General features: G+C 37.7%; 1 protein-coding gene across 2 annotated transcripts in view; it reads left to right on the forward strand.

Annotated features, from left to right (window-relative positions):
* Positions 1 to 22,463, forward strand: part of LRBA (LPS responsive beige-like anchor protein) — a 751,045-nt gene that overhangs the window by 701,092 nt on the left and 27,490 nt on the right. For both annotated transcript variants that reach the window (XM_051819347.3, XM_051819348.3), the window contains exons 50-52: positions 2,940 to 3,002; positions 8,616 to 8,771; positions 15,498 to 15,665. In XM_051819347.3, coding sequence (XP_051675307.3) covers positions 2,940 to 3,002; positions 8,616 to 8,771; positions 15,498 to 15,665 — 387 coding nt within the window. The remainder of the gene's footprint in view (positions 1 to 2,939; positions 3,003 to 8,615; positions 8,772 to 15,497; positions 15,666 to 22,463) is intronic.

Consider the following 22,463-nt stretch of genomic DNA (forward strand, 5'->3'; position numbering starts at 1 on the left):
CACCTGTCAGCATGTCCTGATTTAAAGCAAACATCAAAAATGCCAGTTTTTCTTTAGAAAACCTCAAATATATTTTATACTAACTTTTTTTTTTAAGATTTACTTATTTATTTGAAAGGCAGAATTACAGAGAGGCAGAGGCAGAGAGACAGAGGCCTTCCATCTGCTTGTTCACTCCCCAAATGGCCGCAATGGTGGGAGCTATGCCAATCCGAAGCCAGGGGCCGGGAGCTTCTTCTGCATCTCCCATGTGGGCACTGGGCCCCAAGGACTTGGGCCATCTTCTACTGCTTTCCCAGGCCATAGCAGAGAGCTGGATCAGAAGTGTGCTCCACTTTTTAAAAAAATTTAGGTTCTTTTCTGAGGAGTTATGATTTCCATAGCTCATTCATGAGACAGCTGGTCCCTGTCGTTACTTTGAATCCTGATTTAGAAAAGAAATGGTCTAGGGGCCGGCGCTGTGGCATAGTGGGTAAAGCCATCACCTGCAGTGCCAGCATCCCATATAGGCACTGATTCTAATCCCAGCAGCCCCTCTTCCTATCCAGCTCTCTGCTGTGGCCTGGGAAAGCAGTAGAAGATGGCCCAGGTCCTTGGGCCCCTGCACCCATGCGGGAAGACCCGGAGAAAGTTACTGGCTCCTGACTTTGAATCGGTGCAGCTCCAGCTGTTGCGGCCAGTTGGGGAGATGGAAGAAAGACTCTGTCTGCCTTGCCTTCTTTCGCTGTGTAGCTCTGACTTTCAAATAAATAAAAATAAAATAAATCTTTAAAAGAAAGAGAAAAGAAATGGTCTGTATCCTCCTTTCTTATTGAAGAGAACTTAAAGAACCTCTAAAATATCAAATAACAGCAGCTAATATTTGTAAAGCATTTTATAGTTTCTGAGTTCTGTTTTAATCATTTCTTCTTGATTAAAGCAGTCCCTTCAACAGCTTGAGGTTGTAGGATCTGTATTTAGTTTGAACCATATGAAATTGCCTTTTCAAGTATTCAAAATGGTCAGGTATTGGCAATTTCATATAGTTCAATCTAACCTATTTTACAGATCAGGAAAGAACACAGAGATACATGACTTGTTCAAGGGAGGTCAAAGAGGCAGTCGGTGGCAAAACTGGGATTGAGGTGTCACCAGACCTCCTTAAACTCCTTCCACGACAGTATGGCTTTAATATTTCTATGATCGCATATTCCCAGGGTATTAGTGTTGATTGACAGTGCTCTTACTAGAAGTAAATAAATGGCACTGCTGGGGAGACCTGAGGCTACAGAGCACCACCCTGATCATTCCCTGTAAGCATCTGAAATTTGTCTGTAGAAGTTAGATACCTGCACTCAAAAAAATTGAAAAAGAGTCATTGTGGCTTCCTTTCTTCAGCAAATTTAGTGTGATACATACTCAACTGTAACTTCTAGTGCCAGTATTGTGCTTAGGTATTGGTATTAACAGTTTTCCAGATATCCTTGAAAACTTGATATTTACTCACTAGAAAATTATAATACATTTAAAAATAATGTAATGAACTTACTGAAATATACTCCTTTTAAAAAAAAAAAAGTTTTTAATTGAGAGGCAGAGATACAGAGAAGACGGAGTTCCCATCTGGTGGTTCACTCCCCAAATATCCACAGTGGCTTGGGTCAGACCAAGGCTGAAGCCAGGAATTTAATCCAAGTGTCCTTCTTGGGTAGCAGGAACACAGCATCACCACTGCCCCCCAGGGTCTGCGTTAGCTAGAGCCAGGAACTGGAGTGTGGCATCAAGCCCAGATACTCCGATGTGTGATGAGAGCGTCTCAGCCAGATTATTAAGAGCCAGGCTAAGGGCCCATGCCTGAGATGTACCTCATTGGCATTTTCAGCTCCTCAAGTACATTTGAAAGGATTATCTAAAATCCGACAGTATTTAGTAGAGCCCTAACACCAGTCAAGCAGTAATGTAAGTGCATTGTGAGTCCATAAAAGGCAGACATTGACAAGGGTGAGTGGCTGAGTCATTTGGGGAAAATAGTTTAGAAAAGTACCTGGAATTTAACTATCAGAACTATGAAGCTGAAAAGATCATCCATTCCAAACCCTTCATTTGGGTATTATGACTTTCCTAAGGTTGCTTGGCTTGCTAATGGCAGCTCCTAATTCTTAATACCCTTCTTCTCCAAAGATCTACCTTTTATAGGGAAATAACCTGCAAAACCTCTTTCCAATGACAAAACAAGTATGCCTGAGTCATTAAAACCATTGTGAGAGCTGAAAAACTATTTTTAGTCTAGATTGATTTTTGTACCTCATTTGCTTCTCAGAGTATTTTTAAATTGAAACCATGGAAATATTAAATATTAATAAAACTTTTTTAAAAACCCTCAATCCAATATTTAAGAAAATATTTCAGCCAAATGCATTTAACTAAAACATTTATCTGCAGATAGCTTTATTTTTATTCCAACTTTCAATTGATTGATTTTAAGTGATGGATGAAACATTAAATGTTCCCTGACTTAGAGCTTTCCCTTTCTCCATCATAAATTGACGTTTTTGTGGATTCTTTGTGCTGCAGCATTCAAAACTGCCTTTTTAAGAAGTAACGAAAAAATGGTATTTGCTACAGTCAGCAGATGGTTGTCACATTTTGTTTTCAGCACGCTTTACCACTTAATTTTGTTTTGTTGCAGCATTGGAGGTTGCCAGTCAAGCATCTGCTCTAGCTTATGGCCCAGGACTGGAGCCACTGCTGATGGCACATGTTCAGAACAGCACTAATCTAAAATAAATGTTTAATAAGCAAGCCATAAAAGCACCTGGATTTTTGTTCTTTATATTTCACAGAACTGCATGAGTGATTTGGAGGTTGGAAACAATTCTACATAAGGTTTGACTTATGCATTTTTGTGTAGTTTAGTATATGAAAAATAATGCTTTTTTTTTATCTTTTGTGAATTCCAGCTCATCAAGGTGCTGTACAAGACCAGCCATACCAGCTGCCAGTGGAAATCGATCCTCTCATAGGTCTGTCACTTCCTTCTCTCTTTGCGATTCATTAAGCTCTGTATGGTGGCCCTGAAGTGTAGATTACAGTTGTTTTTCACTTGCTGGTTGCTGGGAATGGAATTTTCCTGATAAACCATTTGCATGCAAATTGGAATGCAATGAGCTGTGGCTATGCTGGTATTTCATCAACTCCCCCTCGTTGGTTTGCCTAATTTGAACAGGCCTAGGACGCGTGTCATTGAAAATTAATATGGATGCTGTAATAATGTGTGATTGAGAATGCGCATGAAGCACTGTCAGGATAATATTGGATCTTTTCATCACTCAGACTTGTTGATGAGCAGGAGCGAGGCACGTTATGATGAATTGGTGCACTGGTAATGTGATGGAGCTCCTTTGCTAGGGAAATTTTCATAATAGCAGTGGGGTTCTTAGCAGCACTGTGTTGTGAAAAATAAAACTGTAGTGCCAGGGTTTCATCATTAAAGGAGATCAATTCTTTCTTCCTGGACCCTCTGTTCCATCGGAGGGGATTAATGTGCGATTGCAGAGCAGCTTCCAAGTTGAAATATATTGCCCAGCCAATGGTGGTGTTAAGATATTTGTATTCATTTTCCTAGGGTCCTACAGCCCAATAAATTGCCATTGGAGGTTAAATTTGTTGAGTGGGAAAAAAAAATAGGGAGGAGAGGAGGAAGAGCCATCCGAATGGAATGAGCATGTGCAGCAGATGACTTAGAATATTTAATTGCTCAAGTGCTTTCTGAGTAGGGTGGTTGGACTCTCTAGTTTAGCCTTTCTCATTGTTATGTGTGAGGATTTCAGATGTGGCATCACTTAGAATGTTAAGCTTTGATATGGAAGCTGCTGTTTAGTAACTTTTAGAATAAAAAATTTCATTGTTTAGCTGTGGGGATAGGATACCAGCATGGATATTTGGCTTTTTTGTCAGATTTCTGTGTCATAAATAATTTACTGGAAATTTTTTTGAAGATTTATTTATTTGTTTGAAAGTAAGAGTTACAGAGAGTGAGAGAAAATATCTTCCATGTTCTGGTTCACTCCCCAGATGACTGCAATGGCCAGGATTGGGCCAGGCCAAAGACAGGAGCCAGGAGCTTCCTCCAGGTCTCCAAGTGGATGGCAGGGGCCCAGACACTTGGGCCATCTTCTGCTGCTTTCCCAGGCCATTTGCAGGGGGCTGGATTGGAAATGGTACAACTGGGACATGAACCTGCACCCAAATGGGATGCCAGTGTTGGAGGCAGAGGCTTTAGCCACTATATGACAAGGCTGGTCTAAATTTGCTGGAATTTTAAAGTTTTTAAAGAAAGCATATAAATGAACAGATTTATTGTTTTAAAATATGGTATGTCCCTATGTTTTTAGCTTTTTGTCTAAAATCTTTTGTATCAGTAGAGAGCTAAATGGCTACCATTTGCAAACAGGCTATCCCTGATGAACCTTACGCTCAAAACCAATTCATTTCTGTCTCTCCCTCTTTCCTTGTAAATCTTTCAAATAAATAAATCTTTTAAAAAATAAGTTAATCTATTTCCTAAATCTAAGCAGAAATCTAGGTAGTAATTATCTATAGGAAGGATAAATACTACTCTGTTCCTGCATTTTTTTTTTTTTGCTTTGAATAGTTGTCAATTACCACCTAGGAAAAAAATTAAATGCTCACTTAGATAGTTCTAAAAGTCAGGAAAACAGTAAATCCAATTTGCTACATCATTTAAAGCATTATTTCTGAATTATACATTTATTATGTGCTTTAAAACTTGACAGTGAATATCCTATAGAGTCAAATAATTTCAGCAGTCATAACCCCTGAGACCAAGCAGGTGTAAAATTTTTTCAATAAAAGGCCAGATAGTAAATAATTTAGGCTATGTGGGGCTTAACGTCTCAGACACAACTACTTAACTCTGCTGTCGCAGCACAAAAGCTACCACAGACAATATATAAACAAAGAAACCTAGCTGTGTTCCAATAAAACTTTACGTATAAAACCACGCATGGAGCAGACTTGACCTGCAGGCCATAGTTTGCCATCTCTGCTGTAAATCTCTGTTTATCAGATTGTTTGCAACTTTACCCTGAAATAATTACACACAACCATGTACCTTTTCATGTATCTTTAAACTGACATCTAAAAATTTTCATCACAAGTTTAAATATATAATTCCTGGCATAGTGGAAGAAAATTTCAGTATGCCAAATGAAATCTAAATATCAGAGTGAACTGATACTCAACATTTTCTGTCTTTTTTTTTTAATGCATTAAAAAGCCATTAGCAGTTAGAAATTCATTGTATTCCTTTGGAGATTATTCATTTCTATTTATTTGAGAGGCAGAGAGAATGAGCAAACTTCCATGAACTGGTTCATTTCCCAAATGCCCCCAACAACCGGGACTGGGTGAGGGCTTGGCCAGTGCTGGAGCCAAGAGCTGGGAGTGAAGTCCAGCTCTCCCAGTGGATGAGCCCAGTTACTGGAGCTATCATCACTCGCCACCAGGATCTGCATTAGCACAAGGTTGGATAGTTAGGAGCAAAGCTGTGCATCAAGCATAGGCAATCTGATGTGGGACAAGGGTATATCTTAGCTCTTACACCAAGTGTCCACCCCTAAGGCATTCCCTTTTTCATCTTGATTTTATATTTTTATTCTGCTTCACCCACAGAACATTATCTTCACTTTTAAAATTGATTACCTGTTACAGTTTCCGTTAATGTATGAAAAATTAAACATGTGTAAATATAAATTTAAAATTTTCAGTGACCATAAGGCCTGGCTTTCTGAAAATTTCATCTGCATTGGAGTGATCATTGCAAATATTCATGTAGACTTATAATTATATGAAAATAAAATTTAGTAAACAATAAACATACAAAATGAACATGTATTGTAATTACAGCTTTTTCAGCATGGATGCGAGTCCTCCCTACAGTTAGCTCCTATAGTCATGGATGAGCAATATTTATTACAGGGCAAGATAGGATTGGTCACAAAATCTATCCTGATGGGTTTTTTTTGCTTCTATAGATGGAAGGTCTGAGGAATGTTACATAAGAAAATAGTTGGAAAAGGAGCCTGTTTCTGAGTCAGGTGGCAAAATTCCTACAGTTATCATTATGACCTATTATTAAATTATCTATCACCTTACACTCCATTATTGAAACTTATTTTAAATAATCTATCAATCCTCATTCCATTTTAGTGAAAGCAGTGAATTGGAAACCACCTGATTGCAGCATTCATTTTCTAGTATCACATCAGTTTTTTGAACTCTCCCTTTATTTGATTCTCAAGAGATTTTTTTTTTTTAATGCCCTGAGCAAAATGCCATAGGAAGTAAGATTTTACATGGAAGGGAACCAGGCTTTTATTTTATCTAGTGCTAAAAGGGCATGCTAAAGGGGAGGTAAGAAAGAAAAATTCACAGGAGAGTTCTCAGGCAAATCAATTTCAGGAAAGAGAATATATGAAAGTTGAGAAACTAGAAATTGATTCCCTTAAAGCCATCTGTGCCTGGGTATCTCTTGGGAAGTCTTCTACTCCTTGGGGTATGCCTGCCCCAGTTTGAAGACTGTTTATCTAGACAAATATACCTAATTTTCATCAAATAAAAATACTTTCAATACTGAATCTCAAGAGGTTTACTAGAATAAACTATGAGAGAAATGGACAGGCTGTTCTGAGATAAGTAGATAGATAGATCCATAGATACAGAGATAGATGTATGGTGGGGGAAGACTTTGCACTATTAAATTACAAGTAAGCACTTGCTTAGAAAATTGTTTATCTGCATGCATCAACCGTTACTCATGGGTACTCTGTGGTTACTCAGTTCATGTCCAAATCTGTCAAGGTCCTCCCAAGAGATCACCCCCCCCCAAAATATGACCAGTGAAAGTGTATATCATAGCAGCAAAAGACATATAAACACCGACAGAAGTAAGCATTTTTAAAATCCCCATGTAGAGCGAAGCACTGCAGTAACCAGTGTGGAGAGTACCACATACCTTCTTTTAATTGCTAGGTTTTTTAGGGTTAAAAATAAAGTTGTCTCACACGGCTCCATTACTAAGAGACTGTCTGTGGCAAACTGTGACACCCAGAAAAGCAAGGTGCACTTCCTTCCATCTGACTTTTTGAGGCTGCTTCTTTTTTTTTTTTTTTTTTGACAGGCAGAGTGGACAGTGAGAGAGACAGAGAGAAAAGTCTTCCTTTGCCGTTGGTTCACCCTCCAATGGCTGCCGCGGCCGGCGCACCACGCTGATCCGATGGCAGGAGCCAGGTACTTTTCCTGGTCTCCCATGGGGTGCAGGGCCCAAGGACTTGGGCCATCCTCCACTGCACTCCCTGGCCACAGCAGAGAGCTGGCCTGGAAGAGGGGCAACCGGGACAGAATCCGGTTCCCCGACTGGGACTAGAACCCCGTGTGCTGGCGCCGCAAGGCGGAGGATTAGCCTAGTGAGCCACGGCGCTGGCCTGAGGCTTCTTTTAAACTACCCATACTTAGTTGTTATGTACAGGAATAGACATTTTTCTGTTTTTGAATTTTAGCAATAAAATATTTGTAGGGTATTCCCCCCAAAATGGAAAATTATGGTAAAAGAGCTTAATAATTAAATGCAGAAATTGGTTTTGTGTGTTCTGATTTCTGGTACCATCAGGTTTCTTTGGGCGGTATTATTTATACTAGGAATTTGATGAGAAAATAATCCCTGAATCACTGAAAACAAAGCTTTCTATTCTTTGCCCTCAGAATTCCAAAAAAGCCATCCCAATGAAAAAACCCCGATTTAAAAATGGCACACTTGATAGTGTGCCTCTGAAGTGTTCTTAGTGTGCCCACGTGCTTGGTGTCACTCCACGTCTGACCTTGTGCCTTGTGACAAACCTCATCTCGGGTGCGAGGTAGCACCTTGGAAACACACTGCCAGGCTGTCTTGTTTTATTGCTTAAGTAAGGAGTAAGAAAGTGGCAATCTGCTGTGCTTTGACTTTTTCAATTACGAGAATCTTTAATAAACAGTCATTCTACCCCTTCCCTTCACGCGAGTGCAGCTGTAAACGGGGGAAATGGGAGTTCCCTTCTAGTCAAATTAAAGACCCGTTAAAGCCAAAGTGGTACAGGATGCTACAGTATTTCACATCTATGACATTTAAATCCTAACATCTCTTTCTTGTGACAAAATGTTAAAGGTAATAGATTGTCACAACATGAATCCATTCTCATGACAATAGATGTAATGAGATTGTCAGAGACACAAACCTCACTGTGAACGCAGTCTGGATGGTAATCTAGTTTGGTGCTGCCCCAAGAGCTAGGGAGCACGTTCTGTGAATTGTATGCTGTTTTAACATTGTGCTATGGTGTTATTTCTTTCCTCTAAGCAAAAATGTTTTACTGAGAGGCAGAAGTTGAGCATTCGTCTAGCAATCAGTTATGCCTTGCTGTTTGGTCGTCCAAGTATTATTATACTCAAAATTAAAGATCAAGTATCCTTACCTTGCAGTGTGTCGCCCTTCCTCCCTCGCCCCCAACTCCCGATAGACAGACTGCCAGAATTGTTTGCCCACGTGTGCTTAGTAGTTTTCTCTTCCTGTGTTTTCACAGCCACCAGTACAGGAATGCACAGGAGGCAAATCACTGACCTGTTGGACCAAAGTATTCAGGTCCATTCCCAGTGCTTTGTCGTCACTTCAGACAACCGCTACATTCTCGTCGGCGGCTTCTGGGATAAGAGTTTCCGAGTCTACTCTACAGACACAGGTACTTGAGATTTTCTTCACCTGGAGCTCAAGTTTACTACCAAGTAGCACTGAGAGGCTTACGGTGCTTTCTCAGCTTCTTCCTTCCAGAAATTGTAGACTTGTAAAGCTTGTAAAATAGAGGAAGAAGACACTCTGTGGCCTTTTCAAGTAATGATCCACAGTATACCTAGTCCAATGTTGTTAGCTTCAGCATGTTTTTAAGAGAGGGTTTTTTATAGTACGTTTGTCTCCCAAGCTCATGCTTACAGAATAATTGATTTTGAAGGCAAATCCTGGCATGCAGATACTGGGCACATGTGTATATGCATAATCTTATGGCAAGTACACATACATATGGGTTTGTTTTTCCTTTTGTATTATTTTAAGGATTTTCTTTTCCTTATTGGGAGGACTCCCTCATTAAGTTTATTTCTTGCGACTAGTTATCTGGCCTCTTCCTAATTCTGCATATGCTGTCGTTGAGAGCTACACCACCATGAAGAAAAGTAGCTGACTACTGATTTTGTATGTGACAGAAGCTCTTGTTAGAATGTGGAAGTTTACATGTTCATTTGCATACATCTCTCTAAGGGACAACCCTTGCTTAACTCAGTGCTATGGGAGGAGATCCATTCTAGTCAAGGTTTACACATTTTTGTGTATAGGAAATAGAGAAACATGAAGGAACTTAATGGAGTGTCTATAACGCACCGTGATGTGCCACACAGCAACACTTCAGTCAGCGATGGACTGCATGTCCTGTGGGGGTCCCCTAAGATTGTATGGTTTGTGTCAGGACACGGGGTGATGCTCCTGCCTCGATGACGTCACCAAACAGCACATTTGTCAGGACATTATTCCTGTCACTCAGCTGCACGTGGCTACTTTAGAAATTGGTGCAGAATGAAACAAACTAGTTAGTACTTAGACTCGAGAATCTAAAGGAATTGAAATTATATTTGGATATATTAGAACTTACTGATCCTTACTGTTGAAGAAGATGTTTCAACTGAGACAAGGATCTACATATATCTGTTAAATGTTGAGGGAATGTGAAATTCTTTTCAATCGAGACTTCTAGTTAATCAAATACTTTATAATAAATCGTCTTTCAGTCTTATTAATAATCTCCATGCTGCTGCCTTATTAAGTATAGTATATTGAACAAGTAATTATTGATTATTCAAGAAGTTTGTCCTGAGTGTATTTTTATGACAGTATTGTAATGTAGCTATGAAAGAGTAGGGAAAACAAGTTCAATATTAACTGCAGAAATAAACCCTAGAAATGGTTTTTCGGCATTGATCTCTTTACTTTTTGTTTTGTGGAACTGATAATCTTGTATTTTACATTTTTATTCTGTAGTTCCAGAAAGATCATTGAGGCTTTCTAATTAATTGGGTGTTTATTAGTTGTGTAAGTCTTTGAGGTGCATTACTGTTAAACTAAACTCCTCTAACAGTCTCTAAATATGCAGTGAGGATTGATAATGTTTCCTAAAATAAATGTATAACTATGAGGAATTTTCTCTGCGAATCACATTCAAATTTTAGGTTTTTTCTATGATGGTAATGATAACTTTAGCAAATTAAACCTCAAATTCTGCTCTCTTTTTTGCACAAATTTCAGGTTAAATCTGTTACATCCTCTCACAAGAGTTTCTTAATTAATCTTTTAGGTTACATACTGATTTTTTCACACTTTTTTTAAAGGTATTTTTCACTTGACGTAGAAAATTTCATTCTTTTTGGCTTACAGTTCTGCTAGTGCTAACAGTGCAGGGCTGGGGCACCAGCGCCAGGTCAAGGTGCACAGCGGTTGTCTTGCCAGCTTCCCAGAGCTGTCTGCTGGAAGCCAAGTCCTTCCCCCATCCCAGCCTCCTGGTCACCACGCATCTACCCCTCATCTCTAGTCTGGTGTTTTACAGAATGTCATATAAGCAGAATCATAAATTATGTTAATCTTTGATTTTGACATCTGAGTATTTTTGAAGGTTTTTTGGGCATTCCTTATTGTGTTTTAAAGGCATTAAAGATTAATATTTGCAAAGTAAAGCTGACTTCACTTTCATATAATGCTAATAGCTAAAATAATGCCTACATTCACACAACTCTTCGGACTTTACAGAATTATTTCACACTCATGACACTGTTTCAGCCTCACAATAATCCTGTGAGGTCAATAGGCATCCTTACCCCCATTTTTCAGATGACAAAACTGAGGTTTAGAGAGGTTAAGTAACTTGCTGACATGCATATTGCTAATGATGACAGAACTAGCATTCTTTGTGAATTCACCATGTTGCCTTGTACGAGTGTTACCAGTCAGTCTTTGGTTAATTTGGAAAATGCCGTAATTTTTAATACTAAATGCCTGCTGTGTCTGCCAGACTTAATAAACTAGATAGCATCCCATCTCCTCTTTCCAGACATCCTCTATGTACCATTGTTAAAAATTATGTCTCTGTGGTTGTATGCAAAATGTTTTCATAAGGAGGAGCCTTATTATAAATTCATTCCACTGGTACTGACTTAGAAAAGTTGTGAAAAAATAATCTCAGATGATGGTCCTAGTATCTTTCTTAACATATTGTAGACAAACTCTGATGCTAATTTTATTTAACCTAATTTCATTTAGGGTAAATATGTGTTTGAGTTTTTATAACAATAGGAATATTAAATATTTTTTCTTAAGTTTAGTAGAGAGGCAAAGAGAAAAACAGTATGATCAGTAATATATAATGGCAAAGCTATCACAAGTGTTGAATTCAATTATATTTTAGCATGCAAGCCCCCCCAAAAATCCTTCTCTTATTAGATTTGGGGGGGAGGGAGGAGAAACACAGGTTGTAACAGGAAATTCTTTAAACATAAATCATGTTTTCGGGGCATAACCAGAACAGCAGAGGCAACAATAAAACCTCCCCCAGCAGTCGGGATTATTTTCAGGCCACATTTTAGATTCAGTGCTGCGGAGTCCTAAGCTTGAATTTTTTTATTTGTAGCACAGCTGTCAAATAAAACATTAACTAGAAAATTTGTTCTGTCAAAAAGGGGATATTCTAGTGCTTGTGGTAATATCTGATATTAGTGTGTGGAGAGGTGGACTGGTATTAAAGGAAACAAAAAATAAAGGTTGAGGAACACTTATGAGATTATCAGAAAATAATTTACCAAAAAGAGCAGCAGGTATTTGTATGCTGTGATTTATTTAGGAGGAGTGAACCCCAACCTCGTAGCAATAACAAATATTGCCAAGGAAGGCTGCCAGAACAGGAAAAAGCAAACTTGAAAAACTGTTTTCCAGAGTTAAGCCCCAAGTATGAACTGTGGAGAATGAGGTTCATTTGTATTAAAATAGAAGTCCTTTACTTCACATGTAACTTTGGAAGCGCCGCTCTCTCCTGTAGGCCTTTTCAGATACCCAGTCTAAATGTGTTCTCCCTCCTAATTTTCACTCGTCCTACCTTGTTCTCCTTAAATACTTATCACTATTCCTAATTATACGTGTTCGTGTTCTCTGTTTAATGTCTGTTTGCCACACTAGACAGTAAATCCTTTGAGGACAGGCATCATGTCTTTTTGTTCACTGCTCTACATAATGTAATGCTTGGCACCTAGTAAGTGCTCAGTAAATATTTGCTGATGGAAATAATTGTTATTATTTTGGGGGCAAAAATTAAATCACTAGGAAACTTTGGTTTAAAAAGAAACTATAATGACTGAGTATACATTTTCCTTTCACTGACGTTGGAGAAAGCAAACAATGACTTAACTAATGAGAATTAGCATGGACAGCTGGAAAGTTCCTGCCCCTACATTTAATCCAGCCTTCCCTTTCAGCTTAAATCTTTCCACCTTGTCCTCACGTGCATTGAAAATTAAGTTCCCCAGCGAGTAACTGCGCTTCGTCAGCCTCCTGGTGTGCCCAGAACGCCTGCGTTTCCTTGTTGGCGGCCTCCACTTTCAGTGCCTACTCTATGGTAGTTACTCCAGTCATACTCACCGCTGCAGCCCACTGGGTTGAGGGATCTCACATCTTAAATAAGCCTACCCATAAATAACCTATTGAAATCACTCCTGTAGTGGGTATGCTCTGAGCATTTAGGTACAGGCTAATGCAGAAGTCCCTGGACTTACTCTGTGATCAAAAACATAATCACACTTTGATGTATTCAGTTTTTTGTTTGCTTAGATTTATTTACTTATTTGAAGGGAAGAGTTACAGAGACAGAAGGACACACACACACAGATCTTCCATTCACTAGTTCACGCCTCAAATGGCCACAGTGGCCCAGACTGGGCTGGGATAAAGACAGGAGCCAAGGACTTCATCTGGGTCTCCTATGTAGGTGCAGGGGTCCAAGCACTTGGGTCATCTTCCTCTGCTTTCCCAGGAACGTTAGTAGGGATCCGGATGGGAAGTGAAGCAACTGGGACTTGAACCAACAACCATATGGGATGCTGGAGTAGGCAGTGGCTTAACCTGCTATGCCACATCACTGGCCCCTTGTTTCTTTAAGTAGTTAAAATATACTGATTTAACTTCCAGTTTTCAGGTTACTGATAAGTGCCTTCAGTTACCTGCCTGTTACCTTGTCCTATCAGAGGCTTTCAGAAAGTTCATAGAAAATGCGTTTTAATGAAGAACAACACATGCATTTCAAGGATTTTTGCACCAAAATAAATTTTCATCTTTCTATTCCATTTTGTAAAATAAAGATGAAAATGACAGAAAAAAATTCCATTCTGCATGAGCTTTTTGAGGTACCTCTCACGTGGAAGGCTTGCCTGTCCCCATGGTTCTTCACGGGGACTGAAATGAAGTGAAAACTATTATGGTTTCACATTTAATTTTCTATTTACATTTTTTTATTCTAAAAAGTCTTGAATTCTTACTACATTCTTTCTTTATATAAGCTGATTTTTAAGTCAAATTTGGTGTCAATTTGAAAGGCTGAAGTTCAGAAGTGAATATTTTGAATATTTATAAATTAAATCACTTGCTTCCACTGAAATCTTTGTTCCTTAGTGGGGAAGGTCAATTTGAGATTGAAATAAATCTGATTTTAAAGTTACTAGGAGTAGGTTTATGGGCAAAGACTGCCACTCATGACTGAAAACATGTATTTCACTTTCCATTTGATTTAGAGAAACATCTTTTCAGTATTTTACTTTGAAATTTGTAGTTTTATAATAAACTTTGGGTTTATTAAAGTAAAGAATTAAAATTTTAATGTAAATATTTTATTTTATTTATCATTACTTTCAAAAGTAAGGGGAGGCATTGTGGCCCAGCAGGTTAAACAGCCACTTAGGATACACATCCCGTATTGGAGTGCCTGGGATCGAGGCCCACCTCTGCTTCTGATGGAGCTTCCTGCTAATGTTCTTGGGAGGCAGCAGATGATAGCCCAGGTGCTTAGGGTTCTTATACCCACAAGGGAGACCCAGGTGGAGTTCCTGGCTCCTAGCTTCTGCCTGGCTCAACCCTGGCTGTTGCAGGGATTAGGGGAGTGAACCAGCAGTTGGAAGATATCTCTCTTTCTGTCACTCTTCCTTTCAAATAAATAATTTTTAAAAAGTTAAATACACTTAGATGCCAATACTTAATTGAGACTTTAAGCTTCTGAATAGTATATCATTTATGCCAAGTTAAACACATAGGCCTTTTAGGCATCTTTTTTATGTGTGTGTGTGTGTGTGCGTGTGCGTGTGCGTCTGTGTATAAAAACAGAAGCTTAGGGATCTTTTTTCTTGAACATTTGAATTTTATTTTTATGGCTCCACTGAATTTTATTTTTATGACTCCACTCTGCTTATTCAGAAAAAAAAAAAAAAAAAAGAAAAGAAAGGGTCATGCTGGATATCAAGGATAGATATTCTGGAGAGTGTTACCTACAAGCCAGCAGGGATGAGATGAAGAGGGTCAAGCTTGTGTGAATTGCGACCACCATCTCTGATTAACCAAAGATTCCAGAGTGTAAGGGCCTCACCTTTTTTCTGACAGCTTTCTGTGAACAACTCTTCTTGTGTTTGAAGCCCCAGATGTAGAGTAGGCTCACCAGTCCCCTCGCCTCTGTCTTCATTCATTACCATTAAACTGCCATAATCTTGATTTCTTCATCGCCCCCAAAGGAATTTCCATGTTGCAGACAATTAAAACAAAGAAAGGATAACCTGGTTCAAATTGCAATCACAACCCCTATTTGATAAAGCAGAAGCTAGCGGAAGCTCCCCGAAGTCACTGAGGTTATCCTTGCCTTAAAAAAAGGACTACCCTAAGGCTTCCCTAATTTAGTGACAGGTTTGTGTTAGTGAAATCGGAATTGTAGAATACTTTCATGGAAAGGTAGCTAAGTTTTCTTTTATTGTATTGTGAAAGGAAAGTGTTAAAATGGTTTCAAATAAGGGTTCTCCTGGGCCTGCTTTAATCAGCAAATATGATTCTTATGATACTTTATTCTTATGACACTTATAAATTAAGTATGGCATGTGGTCCTCCAATATGATGCACTGAAATAGTTTTAACATATGCCTTACAAAAGTGTTATCACTATTAAGTTGATTTTTTGTTGTTGTTTCTGTTAGTTTGTGAACAAAACTTTTAGGTTGGACCAGTTCAAATTATAAAATCGGAATCGTCAGAATCTGAATTAATGTAGTATCATTGTCTTACAAGTTATCTGTTCACTAGAAATGTGTTTTTTTATAATACTAACATTAAAAATTGCTTTGTATTTCAGGAAAATTGATCCAAGTTGTGTTTGGCCATTGGGATGTCGTCACTTGCCTCACTCGTTCTGAGTCATACATTGGGGGAAATTGCTACATTCTCTCAGGGTCACGTGATGCAACCCTTCTGCTGTGGTACTGGAATGGAAAAAGCAGTGGGGTTGGAGATAACCCAGGCAGTAAGTATGACTTATTTTTCAAGCAAACTTTTACAAGTGATATGGAATGATGTTTTGCAGTGAAGTTGCCTTTTCATAATGGTGAGAGTGAAACTGGATTATAAATTATTTATTTCTCAGCTATAGTTTCAGAAAGGTGTAGATGGCCTCATTGTTAACATTTTGTAACCAATCACAATTAAAATCTCACTTTTCATACTTTAGGTTATTCTTATGATCTAAAAGTGCTAGTGCATCAGTGCAAATGGCTATCACCAAAGGAAATAGAGGTGTTTTATTCATGAACAATAAGATATAAAAGAGCAATCACAAATTATCTTGTCTATTGAATTCATATTTTCAGAGTAAAATAAAAATTATGATTTCATGGAAACAAACTGGTTTTTATAAAATTATGCTTCATTTCCATATTAAAAGATAAAACAGGTCATAAAAGGCCAATATAGAATATTCAAATTGGCTCTTGGTTTTTCAGATGGGAAATGAAACTGCTCACCAACAGCCTTAAACATCTTTATGAAACTATGTTGGAGGCAGTAAAACAAAAAATGTGTAACCATTTAAAATTGTAATTCACAGAAAGCAAAAAAGGAAGCAGCTACCATTAAAACCAATCGCACACAGCTGCAGAAAAGAAATGACTTTAGAAAAACACATTAAGAAGTAGGAAAAAACAATTAAAGGGACCACCTGAAAAATGAGAATTTAATTAAAATGATTATGACAACGCTAAGGAGTTCTTGCAAAAATAGCTTTAGATTTTTACTTCGTAAGGCAAAGCATTTTAACTGCTCTTAAATATTTACAGTTTCTTAATTTAAAGCAAGTCACAGTGTATTCGGTTGAGAAAAGATCATGTTGTTTCTGATGACTCTGCCTGAATACCATGGACCTTACTTCTGCCACTCAGCCCTGAATTATGAAAGAGTCTCAGTACATTTAAGCTCATCATATTTTGACTTCTCAAAGCTATGCTTGAATGTATATTGGTGTGAAAGCAAAAGCTTTATTCAAAAAACTTAAGTCTAGTACAATTTTTTGAAAAATATATATACACAATGTATTTTTCAAAACTAGTTCTTCTTATACTTTGGAGTGATGAGTAAATACAGTTTTTAGTTAATGAACCTCTAATATATAATTCTTATTTTTGACCCAAATGGGAATAACTCCCTACACAAATAGAAGATATGAAAAAGAATTTTAAGGCTGTGATCCAATGGATAATGCAGTCTTTGTGATCAGACCCAATTTGTGTGTGTGTGTGTGTGTGTGTGTGTGTGGTGGGAGTGCTTCCATGTGCACTTCACAGATTTATACAGAGACCTCCATTCTGCATACAATTATAAGAAAAGTTGTAAAGATGTAAATTTCAGGGCATTTGTTGTTCATACTCTTTTGAAACTACCTCATGGACTCTGACATTCTGGTTCTTTCTTTCTGGCCTCAGGGTGAGTGAGTACTTTCAATTTCTTTTTTCCTATTTCTATAAACCTGATTACAAGAGATTCACCAGATTATCTCAGGGAAACCTAGATTTGAATAGATAACAAACCTACTGTTTTATTATTTGCCTCAAACTACTTAGGAAGAACTTTTTCTTACCTTAAAATAATGAAAGATGTATAACGGACCTACAACAATACACAGACACACAAATACACAAAGACAGATATTTTAGGGTTTTGTAAAATCCTTTTGGACTCAGTCATGATCTATATGTTATACTAGTCATTACCAATGTGTACTCTAAGCAGTAGCTGGCAACATATTAGCTCTACTTGTATGTATTTACCATTGCACTTCAGAACTTCACGTATATTTTAAAATTAGAAATTTTCAACTTTCCAGAAGAAAGTATTTTACTTATATATAATGACCTATGTATATATTTGTTTTTATATATTTAAACACCTAATAAATCACACTAGAGATGGTTTTTACATACGTATCCTTTAATAAAACAAATCAAGTAGAATTGACCAAATCCTGGGGTTTGTAGTAAAAACAAGACCTAAGTTACAAGCCATGCTGTGCAGAATGAAAGCAGCAATAGAAAGTGACTTAGGGTATTATCAGAAGCACAGGATTTATTTATTTACTTATTTAAGCAAATAAACCACCACACAAACATCATCTTGTTGGCCTTAAGGTGCATATTATAATGCTGTATTTTTCATAATCACGCCATCTATACCTTCTCATTGTATTATAGTGCACATTAACTCCTAGGAATGCTGGTAAGAAAAACATAAAAGAATAACTCCACAGTACATGTAATACAAATTTTAGAGAATCTTAATGGATCCTGACTAAATTAAATTACCTTTCTCAAAGCGAAGCTCATCCTCCCTGGCCCTGTTTGTTGTAACGTCTGATGTCCCAATTTAATTTTGCTTTAGTTCTGAAGGATGAATCTGGGAGAAAGACAAATAAGCACTTTTCCATATTAGGAGCATTTGCACACATTAGGATAGAAAAATGAAGAAGCTAGTCTAAGCTTTTCAAAAGAAAACACAAAGACACTTTTTTTTTTTTCTCTGTCTGTAAACTGTTGTAAACATTCACGCAGGCTGCTTCGGGCTTTATAAGCCTCTGGCTCACTGGTGGTTCCACGCTGCAGCGGCTGCAGGCAGGGCTTCTCAGAGGTGGGGTTTCAGATCCTGCCCAGTCCTACATTGTGTCTTTCAGGTGCATTATCAATGGTCCTTAAGAAGTGGCCAGGCTTTCATATACAGATGACTTGGATTTGGCCTATAAATTCACATAACGCCTCAGCTGCAAAATCTTTTTATTTTAGACTTTGTTTCCTGAAAGGAAAATAGGTAAATGAAAAAAAAATATGTTACTGCTTTTTCTGTATTTTCTAGGTCTCACTCAGGTATTTATTTTATTTAAAAAACCATGAGAAAAGGAAGTAATTTTACCTCCTAGGATAAGTCTATTTTACACCATTTTCTCCAAATCTGGTATTAGTGCCATATATAAAGTTGTTAGCTATGTAGCTAATTTTTAATATGTCATCTAGTATTAATATGCACATTGCTTTGGTATAATCAGGCTAGTCTAAACTGGATGAAACCTATAAATAGTATAATTTGGGACTTTTAAAAAGGCACAGGTGTTTTAAGAAACCTGCCTAGCCTGCATGGCCAAAGGCTTATTCTCCTGTGTACCCGAGAGCTTTTCATCTCCGATGCTGTGGTCGTGTGCCAGTTATCTCCTGTGAAATGCAATTTTCTCAATAAGAACAAGAATTAAAATAGGATTCCATTTAGTTGTGGAATGAACGAAGAACATTTGCGCGAGAGCTGTTTTCCTCATGGAGGTGAGGTGGCACCTCTCTGTGCCCCAGTACCCTTTGTGCTTCAGCGTGAACCTTGTCCACCACAGTGCTCTTCCTGGGATGCTCGTTTGCCCTCCAGGATAACGCTGTCCAGACTGCACGTTTCCAAATCTTGCAGAAAATGTTCCCCCATGCATTCAATAGATGATTACGTACTTTAAACTTGGCACGATCTTACTTAGAAAAGCAAGACGGAAGTGTACAAACTAGCTATTTAAACACCATCTTTATATTAATACATAAACAGATTTTGAAAACTAAACATTTATTTATGTATTTTTAGGTAACTGAGCAATTTTTTTTTTCAAAGCCGCAGTTGATTAGCCTGAGACGCAAATGGTTGCTGGCTGGCGGGGTGTTGCATAGGTCTGTGTGTGCAGTATTTTAGTAAAGTAGTTTTCCATTCTTGCATTCTGGTTTTGATTTGATTGAAAGGTGGCAGTTTTTCCCTCTCTGCAATCAGACATGCTAATCTATGTCAGCTTTCTCCTTTATGGGAATGGCGTCTATTGAAGAAAAAAAGAAAAAAAAAACAAGATTCTGTTCTTTAAGAATATTTCAGCACCGTTAATTAGAAAGAAGGTTTTATTAACCATGAGGCTCGCACTCACAGACCACAGAGCTGTTTTTTAAAGTACTGTATGCCATGGCTGCCCTGCTTTTTCTCTGTCTAAAACTTCATTCTGTTATACTCTCATCAATCACTGGAGTCATTACCGTAAATCCTGCTGTTGTTAATTTTACTAGTATCACCCTAATGAGACATTCCTGCTATAATTAAAAATGAATTCTAACTTTAAGGCATTCTAAATTTTTTTTTAATGAATTTAGAATGATCTTGCGATATGACTATAAATACCACTGATATACACATAGACTACTCATCAAGTCTCTAGGAAGAGTGGTATCATAATACGTCCAGGTGTGAATTATTTACTACTTGGCTCTGTGCACATATGCTAATGCATATGTATATTTCTGTGCACATATTTAGGAATTATGTCCTCTTTTATCATAAAGCCTAATATGTTTTACTGAAGCTACTGATAAATCCATATTCTTTGTCTTGCCAAAATATAGGTGAATGTAATGCAGTCTCACTGCCTGTAAGCAAGTGTCCTAGAGCACCATCTGCTGGATGCATCTGGGGACAAACTGCTGGGAAAAATGAGCACGGGGGCTTATTAAGACAGGTGTACTTTGTTTTTAATTACCTGTGATATATTATTTATGGGTCACAAATGTCAAAATATGTACATTTGTGTTGGACCATATGAGTCTTTCAAAAGAAATCACTTTCTTCCCTTTCTCCCCACGATCCTAACCTGGCCTCTGAACTTTACAAGAAAGATTTTAAGGAAAATGTTAGCATAATATATGTCTCATCGAACAAAGCACCACAGTTTGTCACGAGACAAACTCTTATCTTCTCGATTGCAGATCTGCATTAGCTCCAGTTGGAGGAAACTGTTTAGTTCATGTTTCATTTTGAATTTGGGTTCCTTGTCTGCACCAAATTCTAAATATGAAAGGAATGCTTACAACAAGCAGCCTTTTTATACCTGGGGTGTGACTCTTGATCGAGTTCTTTGTCAAGAACATGAGTTCTTGTGTGTGTCTCCTCAGGAACTTAGCTCCTGGCCCTATTTTTGAAGTGCACTGCTACACTGAGAACACCCTGTATTTTTCTTTTTCCCCTGCAGAATTCATCAAGTAGGGTTTTGAAGCACTGTGATGGCAGTGCTCAAGTTCAGGTGACATTAAAAGTATGTCTATGAAATTCTCCAGAAGGTCCAGGATGTTTAGTGCTCCATGATGTAATGCAGGCCCTCGAGTTCCAGCAAAACAACTCTGTATTTACTGCTTGTAACTAATAGTAGATGTGGTAAAAGGAATTATATTCATATGGCAAATGAATACAACCTTAATGTGCACCATATGCAGAGTGGTGGGGTGATGTGCCAATATATCACATTTATTTACCTTGTTTGGTTGCAGAGAAAAACGACTATACCATCCAGCCCGCAGGCTATAGCCATGTAAATATGAGAACAGAAGAACTGGTGATTTATGCCCTTGAATTGAAACTGAGTATCTTCATATGTAGACTTTAATAGTGCCATACCGAAGAAAGCTGACTAATACCTTATGCTTTGATAGGAAGTTTAATTTCAAACACTTGCTGGAATAAATCTAAGAGGTACAAATTCTCTCCAGACAGAGGATCTCAAAGAAAATTTTGTCGCCTTTGCATTTAATTGCGAGACTGAACAACCCTGAAACTTAGAGTTCTGTGCACCCCCTTCTTTAAGTTCTAAAAGAAGGTAGGATTGTTCTGCTTTCTGTGTAACTCTTCGTGCACGTATGTGCACAAGCATGACCAGTGTTATTACAGAACTACCAAGGATACATTTAATTAGGACTTTCTGGAACAGCGTATTAGGCTGCCTTTCCCACCTCCCAAAAAGTTCGTTTCATTAGAGAAATTGTATGACAGCTTTGTGCATATACACCTCACGTTGTAATTTAGATGTTCCTGAGAATTTATGAAAAAAGAGCCTTTTTTACATGAAATTCAATACTTAAATACCTCTATGATGTCGTTTGGAAAGCAACAATTACCCTATTTTTTCCAGTTACCTCCATTTTCATTGCTAGGCCCACTTATGTGGCTTTACAGCACAGAGGTGTAAAAGTCTTCTAGAAATTTATATTCTGGGTGTTTTAACATAACATTGCCTGCGTGTATCATTGCATTTCATATATCTGCAAATTTCTTAAAGCAATTTTTTATATTCAAGGAGGTTTGGTCAGAATTGAGATTTTGGATTTGAAAAGTTTTTAGGTATGAAAAAATTCCTTAAAATTCTGCCTTCTGTGGCTTAAAGCCACATGACTATTGAGCTTTTTAGCTTTTGTCCTTGTAGCTCGTAACTTTCCACGACTGAGATTTCACTTTATTTCCTTGGCGTGAGCGGGGATAGATGTTTTTAAAGACGTGGAAACTATAGTTTTCAGGAGGCCTTGCTTATATAGTTTGCAAAAGGAATCTTAAAAATGTATGGAAGACAGAATACAAAAACTTTTAAAGTTTTGGGCATTCAGAGTAGACTAAAAATGATTTCTAATTTTAACATGTATTCATATGTATGATAAGTCCGCGTAATGCAGCACAGTACAGCCGTTAACAAAGATATTATAAATTTGTGTTATGACATGGAGGGATATGCTGTCTGTATTGCTAAGTGTAGAAGATCCCAAACGTTACATATGATACCTTGTGTTGATGTTTATGCGTAGATAACACTTCATTGTGTATTCATGCATAGAAAAAAGTCTGAAATGATAGCCAAACATATGCTAAGAATGTTTGTTTGTGGTTACTGTGATTTGGAAGTGATTTTTCACCTTTTTCTGTGTAACTTTCTAAATTATCTGAATGTTTTATAGTG

Source organism: Oryctolagus cuniculus, chromosome 8 (genome assembly GCF_051225735.1).
Source record: "Oryctolagus cuniculus isolate XC-2025 breed Fujian yellow rabbit chromosome 8, ASM5122573v1, whole genome shotgun sequence".
NCBI lineage: Eukaryota > Metazoa > Chordata > Mammalia > Lagomorpha > Leporidae > Oryctolagus > Oryctolagus cuniculus.